Source organism: Phyllobates terribilis, unplaced genomic scaffold, assembly GCF_046119375.1.
Source record: "Phyllobates terribilis strain yellow unplaced genomic scaffold, ASM4611937v1 Scaffold_2__4_contigs__length_985480577, whole genome shotgun sequence".
Taxonomy (NCBI): Eukaryota; Metazoa; Chordata; class Amphibia; order Anura; family Dendrobatidae; genus Phyllobates; species Phyllobates terribilis.
Window position 1 is genome coordinate 439,895,256 of NW_027362762.1, and position 14,233 is coordinate 439,909,488.

General features: G+C 41.6%; 1 protein-coding gene across 1 annotated transcript; it reads right to left on the minus strand.

Annotated features, from left to right (window-relative positions):
• Positions 1–2,097: 2,097 nt before the first annotated feature.
• Positions 2,098–11,309, minus strand: HSPB1 (heat shock protein family B (small) member 1). The gene is made up of 3 exons (XM_073670561.1): positions 10,828–11,309; positions 4,782–4,845; positions 2,098–2,394 (listed from the first exon to the last, which is right to left on the minus strand). The coding sequence occupies exons 1-3, from the start codon at positions 11,225–11,227 to the stop codon at positions 2,205–2,207; spliced, it is 654 nt and encodes a 217-aa protein (XP_073526662.1). The 5' UTR covers positions 11,228–11,309; the 3' UTR covers positions 2,098–2,204.
• Positions 11,310–14,233: the final 2,924 nt, after the last annotated feature.

The following is a 14,233-nucleotide window of genomic DNA, read 5'->3' on the forward strand; positions in this document are numbered from 1 at the left end:
TAGGACCTGCCTGACAAAGTGAAGCAAACCAAAAGATCCTCAAAAGCTAGACATCATGCTACGATCCAAAGTAATTCAGGAACAAACAAGAAACAAAGTAATTATGATCTGTCAGTCTGGAAAAGGTTATAAAACTATTTCTGAAGCTTAGGGACTCCAGCGAACCACAGTGAGAGCCATTATTCACAAATGGCAAAATTATGGAACAGTGGTGAACCTTCCCAAATTACCCCAAGAGCGCAGCAACGACTCATCCAATAGGTCACAAAAGACCCCACAACAACATCTAAAGAACTGCAGGTCTCAATTGCGTCAGTTAAGGTCACTGTTCATGACTCCACCATAAGAAAGAGACTGGGCAAAAATGGCATGCATGGCAGAGTTTCAAGATGAAAACCACTGCTGAGCAAAAAGAATATAAAGGCTCATCTCAGTTTTGCCAGAAAATATCTTGATGATCGCTAAACCTTTTGGGAGAATTCTCTGTGGACTGATGAGACAAAAGTTGAACTTTTTGTAAGGTGTATGTCCAATTACATCTGGCATAGAAGTAACACAGCATTTCAGAAAAGGAACATCATACCAACAGTAAAATGTGGTGGTGGTAATGTGATGGTCTGGGGCTGTTTTGCTGCCTCAGGACCTGGAAGACTTGCTGTGGTAAATGGAACTATGAATTCTGCTGTCTACCAAAAAATCCTGAAGGAGAATGTCAGGCCATCTTTTTGTGACCTCAAGCTGAAGCACCCTTGGGCTATGCAGCAGGACAATGATCCATAACACCAGCAAGTCAACCTCTGAATAGCTTAAGAAAAGCAAAATTAAGACTTTGGAGTGGCCTAGTCAAAGTCCTGACCTTAAAAGGGTTGTCCGGTCAAAAGTGATAAGTCTGCAGTCACTCTGTGTGACTGCAGACTTATGAATACCCCCAGCGCACGGGCACTGTGCACTGTGGGGATTCACCGGTTTCAGACACGGGACTGGAGGGTATGTATAAGTTATACATACCTCTGGCCAGTGGGCATGGCCTTGCTTTCCATACACTTGTATTGAGTGAGGCCGCACTTTCTAGTTGGATGCGACCATTGGCCGTCTGCGTCACTAGATGAGGCGTGGCCTCACTCTATACAAGTGTATGGAGCAAGGTGGCGCCATCTAGCCGGGGGTATGTATGACTTATACATAGCCTCCAGTCCCAGTCTGAAACCGGCGAATCCCCGCAGCGCACAGTGCATGCACTTGGGGGATTTATAAGTCTGCAGTCACACAGAGTGACTGCAGACTTAACCCCTTTAATCGATTGAGATGCTTTGGTATGACCTTAAAAATGCAGTTAATGCTCGGAAACCCTCAAATGTGGCTGATTTACAACAATTTTGCACAGATTGGGCCAAAGAGTGTGACAAAATTCTTCCAGAGCGTTGTAAAAGACTCATTGCCAGTTATCGCAAACGCTTGATTGCAGTTGTTGCTGCTAAGGGTGGCAAAACCAGTTATTAGGTTTAGGGGCAATCACTTTTTCATACAGGGCCCTGTAGGTTTGGATTTCTTTTTCCCTTAATAATAAAGGCCTTCATTTAAAAACTGCATTGTGTGTTTACTTGAGTTATCTTTGTCTAATATTTAAATTTGTTTTGTGATCTGAAACATTTAAGTGTGACAAACATGCAAAAGAATAAGATATCAGGAAGGGGGCAAACACTTTTTCACACCACTGTATATTTATGTGCATGATTTATTTATCACTGGATGCCTTGGTTGGATGGCGGGGGGTAGTGCCATTTCAATTTTAACATCAGGCAGAAGAAAAGCTAGAAACAGTCCTGAGTGACTGTATAGCTACAGAAAGGATATAAATTCATTTTCTCTTGTTACTGGTCCTCCAGTAAGGCAGGTGGGCATGATATTAATGCTATTTACATGGAGGTTAATGGAGGTTAACCCTATATCTGCAGGTAAATGGCATGTAAGTAGCCTTAAAGGGAACATGTCTTGTCCAAAAATGCTAAGTTTCTAATATTCTTCCATATATAAGGATATGTGAACGTTTTTCTAATTCTTCATTGAAAAGAGGAAAGAAAGGAAGCCATACAATACTTTTTTTGTTCAAAATGTATTTTTCAAAACTTTATTATGTATGTAAAAGCATGTGATATAACACAGAAAGCAGTGAAAGAAATCTTGTCATTTGACCTCTTAACATCTCATTTTTTGCCAGCCTCTTCTGCTTTCTTAGCGTCAGATGTGCCAATCTCAGCTCGGCTCTGGAAAGTTACTGGAATAGTGATCTCTGCAGACTGGATTGCTGGCTTAGGGAGTGGCGCCTCTACTGTCAGAATACCATCAGGAGAAAGAGATGAGGTCACAGTAGTAATGTCAGCACCTGAGGGAAGACTACAGAAAGAGATCACAGTTAATGCTGATGATTAGACAGTGTATTGCCTCAAAGTGAATATTCATCTGTGAAAAAATCTGAATATTAATAATTTAATAAATATCACATAACCACAACCAAGAAATTATGCAGAAAATTGGACCTAAATAATAAGTGCTCGTGCTTTCCTGTCCAAGTGCAATCTATTAAAAAAACGGATCGCACTCAGATCAATGTTATTCGATGGGACAGTGCAGATAAGCATTTTTTTTTCACTGACTGAATCCGCATGTGAAAAAAATTGCATCATGCACTAGTTTACTCTGAAAAATGGATGAGACTCACCTATTCAAGTCTATGGGTGTGAGAAAAAAGTCAGATGCCATACGGAGCCACAGTGTAGCATCTGATCTTTATGGATACATTGCAATTCTGTAACATAGGAAACTGTAAATGTTCCTGTAAAAAATCGTCCCACAATTTCTAGATGAAAATTGGACCAATTTTCTTATACTATTGTGTGACCCCAGACTGAGACTGCTCTTTAGTTTACCAATCTTGATGAAGAGTGCGCCTAAGTAATTAATTTGCTGCTTCTTTCAGCTGTCTTGTGCTACCACAGCAGGTGTTCCCCAGTCTCTGGAGTATATTTATGTCCTAATTGATGCCACGTTTGTGGTGCAAATTCAGAATTTTTCAGCTCTACCACACTCCCTTCAGGTAAGCTCCATCAACTTTTCAAAAATTAAGTGGAGCTGGCTGGAACTGCGGTAAAAACATAAATAGCCACAACATTTTTGCAAATTGTGCAAACATTTTAAACAGTTTTAAGCCAGAATTCAGAGAAAAACTGTTTGATAAATCGGCCCCATGGTGTTAAAAAGTTGATAACATAGAGGCACTCTGGATACAAACTCTCCTGTGTGGCAACGGATTCTTTTAATCCTGTAAGATGTAAATTGGAGCCACCATGGAATGGAATTGTTTTTCCACAAATACCACAAATGCTAGATTGAACTGAGATCTAAAGAATTTGGAGGCCAAGTCAAAACGTTGAACTTTTTGTCATATGCCTCACATTTTCTGTGCCAGATATCCTTTTTCGAATAGCACATCCTAGTGCCATTTCTTCAACAAGGAAGTGAAGCACACACTCTTGGCCAGACATGATTTTCCTGATCAGGCCATCTTCTTCCATTGATTTGGATCTAGTACTTAAATGTCCATTGTAAAGAGGTGGTGGACAGGGATCAGAATTAGACTATGACCACTCTGCAGCTACATAGCCCCATATACAGATATCTGCATGGTACCATATGTTCCTACAATTTTCTATTGTCGGCAACATTAACTTTTTCAGCAATTTGTGTTAGATCATCTTTTCTGTAAGACTGGACCAGACCAGCTAGCCTTTGCTCCTAATATGCTTCTAGTAGACTTTGGGGCCCATGATACCGTCACCGGTTCACTAGTTTTCCTTTCTTGAACCATTTTGGTAAATACTAATCACTGTTTATGGGGAACATCCCACAAGACCTGCCATTTTGGAGATGCTCGCCATCACAGTTTAGCCATTTTCAAAGTCTTTCTCCTTACACTCGTCCATTTTTCCTACTTAAGACACATCAACTTTAAGAACTGACTGTTTATTTGTCGCCATATACTGTACATCCTACCCCTTGACAAATGTCATTGTAATAGGATATTCAATGTTAACTCACTTCACCATCTTGTTGTTTTAATGCTATGGCTGATCGATGTATGTGCAATAATATTGAAAGCAGCATACAAACAAGAAAAATGATTGCTCCAGGCATACATTTCAAGATGAAAGCAAGTTCACCAGCCGTGTGAAATAGAATCATGAAAAAAACTTTAATGGGTTTCTTGGCTGGTGTCCCACATGTCTTTAATCTTTTAGGCAAAGCAGTTATCTCTCTTTGTACCTGGCACCTAACATTGAACACCACATGACAGCGCGAGACAAAAGACTATCTGAGACTTCTCCACCGGTAATCTCCGCCATGGTACAATGGTATTTCATTATCTAGCAGAAGAGAACCTGTTGCAAGTCAGATCTATATAGCTGCAAACCAAGCTCTCAAGGCTAGTCCTCTTTGAGTCATTAGTAATGCGGTGCTGGCACCACTAATACAAATAATGAAAATTATAACTACCAGAGTTAAAAAAAATAAGACAGCATATTGAATTCCATAAATTGATACAAGGCATGTACTATATGTTCATGTGTCTAGAAATTGAAAATTATAGCATCCTAGCTAGTGAAGATTTCCAGAGACTGAGCAATTATAGCATATAACACATGTATATTATATCATTTTCTGATGAAATTATTGGCGTCCAAGTAATAAAAAAAATATTTTCTGCATGCATTTTATGTACTTACGTGTATTTTCTGGTAAAGCATCTAGAAATAAATCCATGCTCATCTTGTTTCTCCTCGTGCTTCCCTAAAAGATTCCAAATATGTAACCATTATCATTATATTTAAGCATAAAACTGAAAATAATTAATATTATTGGGGACATACAGATTTGATCATATATTTTTTTAAACATTTGTTTGAAATTATTCAAGTTTGCTGCTTAACCCCTTCATCACCAGGCCATTTTCCATTTTTTTCCGCTCTCGTTTTTCCTCCCCTTCTTTCAAGAGCCAAACTGCTATGTATAGAAGAAATCACAATCTCCTATGAACACCAGGGAGGATCGTAATGACAGGCACAGGGTCATCAGCAGATCCCCAGCTGTCATGACAACCCTTCAGGGCCCAATGATCACTTTACAGGAGCGACGATGGGAGCGTGAAATGACGCTGTCTGACAACGGGATTTAACAGGTTAACAGTCACGGTCGGTGCACCGCTCCACCCTAGGCTGTTCGGACTCGCTCATACGAGCGTATAACTCAGACGAGTCCTATCCTCTGTTTTATCGGATAGCACTCTACCCAATGTTATACTATGGGGCAGTGCAGATCTGCGATTTTTTTCTTATGCCGATTCGACATGAGAAATCACAGTGTGCTGCGGGGCATCCGATGATCAGATTACACATACCCATACAAGTCTATGGATGCGTGTGAAACATTGAACTGCACTCAAATGTCATCCGAGTTCAGTTCAACATCCGCAGACACAGAGAATGCAGAAGATGGAGAAATTAAGTTCTCCGACTTCTCCATTCTCCGTCTTGTCTGCACCTGTGCTGCGATTCTCTCATGCGACAGAGTTTGAGCAGAGTGTTATTAGCATAGTTGGCCCCATTCTCTTGCATGAGAGAATTGTCGGCCGTTTGACCCTTAAAGGCACATGATAACTGATTGAATCAGTAGTCATGTGCGGGAAAGATGAACCTGCACAAAAGCAGGGATATGACATATGACGTAAATATACGTCACATGTCTTGAAGGGTTTAACCATTGATATAGACAGTACTATGATGGTTCTTTCGGGTATCTACAATGTATATATTATACATGTTGTTGATGTTTTATACATGTTTTTATTTTTTACATCATTTCTCCTTCAGCAGACCATAAAAGTTAATTTTTTTCCCTTTTTCTGTTAATCTTTTTGAACTCTAACTTGGGCATGCATATAAACCCCAATTACAGGGTAAGACAGTCCTCTGCTATGCCAGGCTTCACTGACATAGCTGATCTGGGTCTGCTATGATCCAGAGATTCTGCTATGCTGGCAGAGACCCAGTGATCATGTGATCTCCAGGACCTACAGAAGCAACAGCAATGCCCATGCTTCTATTTGCTGCAGAGCCCTGGAATGTTTCCGGCCTCGCACAATACACTTGCATCGAGCGCTCAGGAAAGAGTCTACTCGGATTCTGGCCAGGAGTCTGCATATCATGTGACCGCCTTTTCCGTCGCTAACATTGGAGAATCCTCACTGTGTGCAGTGCACGCGATGCAAGGGTTCACAAGTCTGCAATCACATATAGTGATTGCAGACTTGTCGTTTTAGACTGGATAACCCCTTTAAGGTATATTTATTTATGATACATATAAATATATATATGTATACTGTATATAATATATATATATATTTCTTTGAATCCTTTGGTTATCAAAATAGGCTTGGTCCCGAAGGAGTTAAAATAATCCTTTAACTATATATACATGATAACCAAGATGAAGTAGACGTGATGCCCTATATCTGTAAACTGTGTCAGTGACTCAGGTCACTTGCCAGTCAACCAGCCAGAAGTGAAATACTGATATTAATTTATGATACTAGGAAGGAAATAGGTTAATCTTCATATTAACTCTTGTGGTGACAAACAAAGCTGCAGTATAACTAATATCAGCCTATCCCATGGTAAATAAATCTTTAATGTGAAAAAAAAAAAGAAAAAAAAAGTGATTATGTGATACATTGACCAGAGTTGGAGCTGAACCCTTTGTTATGATCCATGTGAGAGGGAATTACATGTCTCAGGGCACAGATTAGCCACTAATAAGTCAGAGTCAGATATTTCATGCATTGCGCGGATTGGCAGCACTGCTATAAAGGCATGTTCTCTTTACACCATTAGACACTGAGCTCCACAATAAACCTCACCTTCCTGCATTATAGACTAAAAGCCAACTAAAAGTCATATGAATATTTCATGTGCTGAGCCAGTGCTATCCATTACAAAATCACTATGCTTGCAGTTTATATCCTTCTTTTCTTCTAGAAAGGAAAGTCAAGATTCGCGTAAGCATTGAGTCACTTATTTTTCTGGTAGGTGACATGAGAATTATGTAGATCATGAAGTAAGAGGTGAGTTTGCGTTCTGCAGTGAATGTAATGTCCCTAGATCATCTCCATTTAATTCCGGAACAGGGCCGGATCTCTTGTTTTAGAAATGCTTTTGCATTGGAAATCTAATGATGATTAATTTATTCATTGCTTCATCAATACAAGTGCCATTGGCATGCAGCTTTTATACCAAGCTGAAAACACACTTAGGATGGCCAGCTGAGGCACACTTAGTGATATTGACAGCAGTGAAGTAAGATGATGGGGCTGCAAAGACAGCCTTATTAACGCGGAGGTCCAGAATATGGAAGAAAAATGTCATAGCAAAATTATGACACAAAGCAACATATCAGACACACTGTGTAGTCCATGGTGTAGTATTGTCAAGGTAAAATATATATATTATAGAAAATCAATTAGTTTCTTTTAATAGATTACCTAATCAGTGTGAATCAATATAGAGGTGATGGAATAATCTATGTGTATGTATGTATGTAAATGTGTATATGCACATGGATTATGTTAATAGTTAATGAATATATAACTAACAGTTCCTATTCTTATTGTAGACACGAACAACTAAATGATTTCCTGGGAATAACGTATGCATGTGCACGGCTGATAACAGAGAGATTCATGTCGAGTTGGCAAAGATGGCGCTGAGGGGCGAACTCACCCCTCCCATCGGAATTCCTAAGGCGTTACTCAAACCAAGAGATACATGGATGAGCAAATTACAGCATGCCGAGTTATCAGAAAAGAGCAATAAATTTTACTAATCCCACCTAGAAGGAGAATGCTATTTAACCCCATGTCTACGTAATAAAGTATGCCATTTGCGTGGTTCAGTCTCTGAGTGGTTCTTCAACCAGATTAGCAGATTTGGTTAATTAGCTTCTCTGTATGCACTCGGACATCTTTAATTTGGAGGAGAGCAGTTACCTAGTGTATCTTAAATTGGTGAAACCTTCACAGTATTATTAGTATTGATATATATTTTTTTATTACTATTCTTTTTGTATTTTTTGATACTCATTACTGGATATTGTGGTTATTAATGACCTTTCAAAATGCTCATTTAATGTCTCTCATGGAGGAAATGCATTGGCCGAGCTTCCTGCACATAATTCTATATACTGTCAAAAGCACATAGCAAAGGGTTACTGGACTGTCTGTGCATTATTTATGATGCCTGGCCTAATGCCAAGCCAAGATCCACACTTTTCGAAATAGTAGTGGGTGAGTTTTTAAAGGGAAACTGTCATGTGAAAAAATGGTATTTACCTGCAAATATGGGGTTATTCTGCAGGTTACTATTGTTCTGAAGCCGTGCGCCACTGCACTGAAAATTCGACTATCTTGAGTAAATTAACTTTATTCCTCTTGGCATACTCGGGCTTTCAGTCGTAGAGGCACGGCTTCAGTATAGTGAGAGGCGGCTGAAACCACACCATGGCACTGACTGACAGATGGTTTAGCACTGATTCACTGTAGAGCTGGCTGTCAGTCAGTACCGGGGGCGCGGTTACAGCTGCAGTGACTGAAGCTGTGCCGGCAGCACCTCTATGACTGAAAGCCCAAGGCTGCGGGTAGTATTAAAGTTAATTTCCTCCCAGTAGCAGCAGCAGCATGGCTTCAGAACACTATTAACCTGCAGATTAACCTAATTTATGCAGTGTTTTGTTTTACTTGGTAGGGTGCTTTAGGTTGCTTTACAAATGGTGAAGTTTTCAACCTCTGGGTGTGAAGTGCATAATAAAACCTCAGTATGGTCGTAATATCATAGGGAAACATGCAAAAAAAAGTGGTCTATTTCTCAAAAGTACATTTATACTGGCTTCCAGTAATAAGGGAACAAGGACAAAAGAACATTGAAAATCAGAAAATGGTGTCTAATAATGTCTGTCCTTGGTTCTCCTAACCCTTCTAAGTCATCATTATAAAACTTAGTTTGTGTTGTGAGGAAACATTTTGGGTATTTTTTACACAGATCAGATATGCAACCGATTTTCCGTCCAAATTACAATAGCAGTGTAATAATAACAGTCACAAAATCTGATCCACATAATATGGAGAATTTACGAAGCATAAATTGGCTGGAACTGGTGAATTGGAATTATAGCTATATATGTTGTGGTTTTATGAAGCAAATTTCAGCCTTTGAAATATAGCTTTTGAAATCTACTGAAAATCAGAAGTTTTTTGCAGCAAAAACTGCAGCAAAATCTGAACGATTGGGTGTCTATATTGCCACTGCGGACTTTATGCTTTAGTAGAAGAAGCCAACCAGGTAAAACTGGACTTGGGCTGTAGAAGTATTCACCTTTGGTTTTATGCGAAATGTCAGTTTTTCCTGATATTTTATAAGCACAATAAATGCATACTGAGTATGTTCATACATAGTTTTTGACAAGGATTTTGGAGTAAATTCTTCTTCAAAATCCTTATAAAAAAATTTAAAACAGTTTGTGAAAATAAGCCAATGGTGCACATAAAGCCGTTTTATTTCAGTGTTGACAAACAGTAACATTTCAATTCCTATCTGAAAAAGGCTCAAAATTTGAGTATGGAATGACTTAGGAGCAAAATAGAACCATAAACACAAAAACAGCTTTAACAAGCATCAAACACTAAAAAAAATCTATGTGAACAAAACGCAGAGCAGTGTTCACTGAGCTTCACTATCAGAAGGCATTTTTAGCTTTCTTTTTATAGAAAAAGTTAGATTAGAAATACACTATGATGACAGTAAAGTGTCATCACCACTGGTGATCTGTGAGTGATAGAACTACCATCTGTGCCAGTTGTTGCTTATAACAAAAGAACTATCAGTGCTAAAATGTTAGCTGTGGGATTTTTAAGAAAAATTACCCAGATTGTATCTAATCTTTAAACATTCTCTGTTCCTTCCTTTGCATAGTTTATCTTTTATATTGACCTGACCAATTTCTTCATATCTCTATAGATAATAGCTAGTGTATGTTTTCAATTTTCTCTAAAAAATTAGTATGCTACCTAATCTATTTGAGTAGAAACATATTTGATATTTCAGATCCATCAATTTGGAGAAATAACTGGGAAACAAAAAGAGCGTAATAGGGGTTTTATCCAAGGATATAGGAATAAAGAATAAGAAACCTGCTCACCTGATGAGGTTGTGATCACACAACCCTTTCTGAGCAATAAAACCAGCTGCTGCAAGCAATGAGTTAAAAAAACAGACCGTATTTTGAGGAATATGAGGGTGATTTTCTGCGCTGCTGGTAGAGATATATGGATGGATCAGGACACCCAAGATGGATCAATATGGGGTTTTATTTTCTACGCGTTTCAAAGTTATCCAACTTCTTTTTCAGGAAATAACCACAGGTTATTACAGTTTTTACTGTGGTTATTTCTTGAAGAAAAAGTTGGATAACTTCGAAACAAGTAGAAAATCAAACCACATATTGATCCATCTTGAATGTCCTGATTCATCCGTATATCTCCACCAGCAGCGCAGAAAACCACCCTCATATTCCTCAAGATCCATCAATTCAACGTCGGTCTACTGTACCTCATTATCAACACCAAAGTAAAAATCTATAATGATTAATACCCTGAATTCAAACTAATAGTGCACATTATTTATTAGACGAGCTACTGTATAAATATATATAAAGCACAATATTTACCTGTGATTTCCACAATGCCATCCTTTGTTTTCACAACCAGTTCTTCTGGAGCAAAGTGATTGACATCCAAACTGATCTTCCATTGGTCTGATGTTTGGCGTATTTCAGAGATTCCACTGCTGAGTTGCCGACTTAGAACCCGTTGGAAATCAGGCACAGTCGCACCAACAGGTGGAGCTACCGCTGGCATGGTACTGGGTGGTATAAGATCTACTGACTGGCTTGGAAAAAGACGGACATAGCCAGGCCAGCTAGTGCTAGGCCATTGGTACAAGTCTTCAGCTAATCTTGGCATACCAAATGACTGGTCAAACAATCGGCTGCTTCCTTGGTACCAGTCCCTGAATGGCTCCCAGCTGGGGGTACGGAGGAAAGTGAAGGGTACTCTACGTTCAGACATTCTTGTTTGTGGATCAGTTAGACAAGTTATCTGTTCTCTGTCTGGGCTGAGTCTGCTGTTGGCATTTGGAAGGTGCAGCTGTTTTATGGAGAGCCCTGTGATTATTTTTAGAACTTGGAATGAGTGAGCTATAATTGGAAATTACTCAAGTAGTTGTACTGGAAAGTTCTCGCATTTCAGTATAACAATGCAGCTACAGGCTATTGGTAACGACTTTATATTGTATAATTGTTAATAAATTTTAATGTCTAATGAACATTGAAGAGAAGAAGTAGTAGATGTATAATACATTAAAGCGTTTTAGAGAATGTACTTGCTTAACACCTCTGACACTAAAGAAATGATGTCATCTATTGATATAGGATAGTCTCTTAATCATTTTTCCTAATAATTTGATTTGCAGCAAATACATTTTCACGAATTTCAATACTGGAAAGCTTGTAATTGCTGAGAAAATACATGTGGGGGAGAGGAGACAGAGAGAGAACCCCACTGACGATAAGACCTTGCATTATACAGGAGAGAGGACCTCACTGATCTTAAGAATTTACACTCTACAGAAGAGAGAGGGAGAGGACCCTGCTGTCCATAATAGCTTACACACTACAGAAAAGAGAGAGAGAAGACCCCATCTATCATAACAGGTTACACGTTACAGGAGAGAGGACCTCACTGATCATAAAAACTTACACTCTACATGAGAGATGTGACTCCGGTGCTCATAAGAGTTTAGACACTACAGAAAAGAGAGAGAGGAAATCCCTGGTTACACTCTGCTGTTAGACAGCAGAGTCTGATCGGGAGGACTCTGATATAGGTGGATATTCCAGAGGGACAACAACACCCCAATCTTCAATTGGTTCTTTTCATAGGTCAGATGGAGTCCATGTTGTAGATGCTTTCTCATCAATTGATGATACTGAGGTGTATGTGTGACACCCCAGGGGTCTGGTTGCCACAGTAATAGAGATATTACGTCTGAGAGCAGGTGGGAGGTCTCTTGGTCAGGGATCCTGTGCATGCCACACCTCCTGCCCAGTCTTGGGGGGGGAAGAACTTCCTCTATATAAACCCGGGGCTGAAGCAGGGTTAGGAGTCTAGGAGAGTAGAGACAAGAGACAGTCATAGGAAGAAACAGCTGGAGCTCAGTGGGAGCAATACTACTACGAGTCAGGGGCTGGCAGCTGCAGAGCTCGCCCTGACTGAGAAGCTTTCTTACCGGACCCGGCGTCCGAGGCTGTGGGGACTAACTCTTACCCAGCAGCAGAAGCCGACCGGCAGGGGATTTCAGGTCCTCAGGCCCAGAAACCCGAAGGCACGGTCACACGTGTGGGACCAGCACCGCCATCGTGGAGCGGAAGCCAATAGAAGGCCCCGAGTCACCGGCCATACGGGTGAGCACCACACGGTACACTCAGGGACGTGGGCTACTTATATCCGCTTCTAGCAAGGTAGCCAGAAGAGTACAGTCAGTTTGGGAGGCCTACAACTCCGCCTGGCCAGGGGAGATCCCATCTGCTCAAGGACTGACCAGGCCCCGTTCGCTAGCAAGTACTCCGGGAGGGTCTATCGTTGTTACCAGTAAAGACCCTGAATTACACCGCACCGTCTCTGAGTGGTTCCTGCTACCCCCATCTTCCACGTCGGCTGCCCTGAGGCCATACCCCTCCCGTTGGGGGTTATACTATCACGCTGCACAATTCTACACCGGCCTCAGCGGTCTGCCCTGCAGCGGCAGCTCCATAGCTGCAAATCAACGGGTGGCGTAGTCGACACTCAAATAACATCTATCAAGACTGCCACACACTGAGTCTGACCCCCTGGGCACGGACCGGGTTCCCGCCACTCGGAGACTACAACCCTCATCTGATCCGGTTCCGGGTAAGCCCCCGTGCGCGAGGCGAACCAAGTTGCGGGCGATGGCCTTACAGGATCCCCATCTGGGCTTTGCACAGTTCAAGGACAGAGCCATCCGGGTGCTCCGAGAACCGGCACCGGGTGGCGTTATGACCCACAGGCGCCCAGCTATTACTTACCACCAGGAGGCGGCGCCCTTGTCGGCAGGGCCTGTGGGAGCTGATGCGCAGGCTTTGGACAATGACCCGGCTCCAGACCTACACCATCAGGTCCAAGAGCTAGCTAAGAGCGTTGCTGCGCTAACCCGAACTGTGCAGTCTTTACAGGTTTCCACCCCAGGGAAGATCCAGCTGGCATCCGGACCGGAGGACATCCCGTGGCGTCGACCAAGGAGGACCCCACCGGCCAGAGGAAGACCCAGTGACCGATACAGCGAGGACGGACGACCCATCTGCCGCCGCTGCAATCAACCCGGGCATATGGCAAGGTACTGTTCTTTAAACGGGCACAACCTGGGGTAGAGGGCCAACCCCCAGGAAAAAGATCACCAGGCCCATCGAACTGGTGCAACAGATATGTGGGAGGACGTCCAGTCTTGCCTGTGGTACTGGATGGCATTCCCATGAGTGCCCTACTGGACACTGGGTCACAGGTCACCACCATCCCGTACGTGCTCTTTAAGCAGTACTGGAATGACTCGGATATTACCCGCTACCCTGACGACAACTTGAGTATCATCGCCAGCAATGGCCAGCCCGTGCCACAGATCGGATTTAAAGAGGTGACCATCAAAATCGGTAGAGTCGAACTGGCAGCACAGGGACTGATCATTGTAGATATTGACAAACATGAGAGTCACCCAAAAATAACTCTAGGAACTAATGTAATTGAAAATTGTCTTGCAGAGGTGATTTTCCTTTTACAGCAGGTTGCCAAGAACGCCAGCTCCGGCGAGCAGCGGGTGCTCCAGAAAGAGATCCGGGCACTGATGCGACGGCAACAGGTGGAACTCTCCGGCGGTGAGATTGGTAGCGTAAGAATGTGTGACCCTTTTCCTATTGCCATGCCCCCAAAAAGTGAAATGATGATTTGGTGCCGGGCAGCTATTGGTCTGAGAGGTAGGGATTACCAGGCAATGGTAGAACCAGT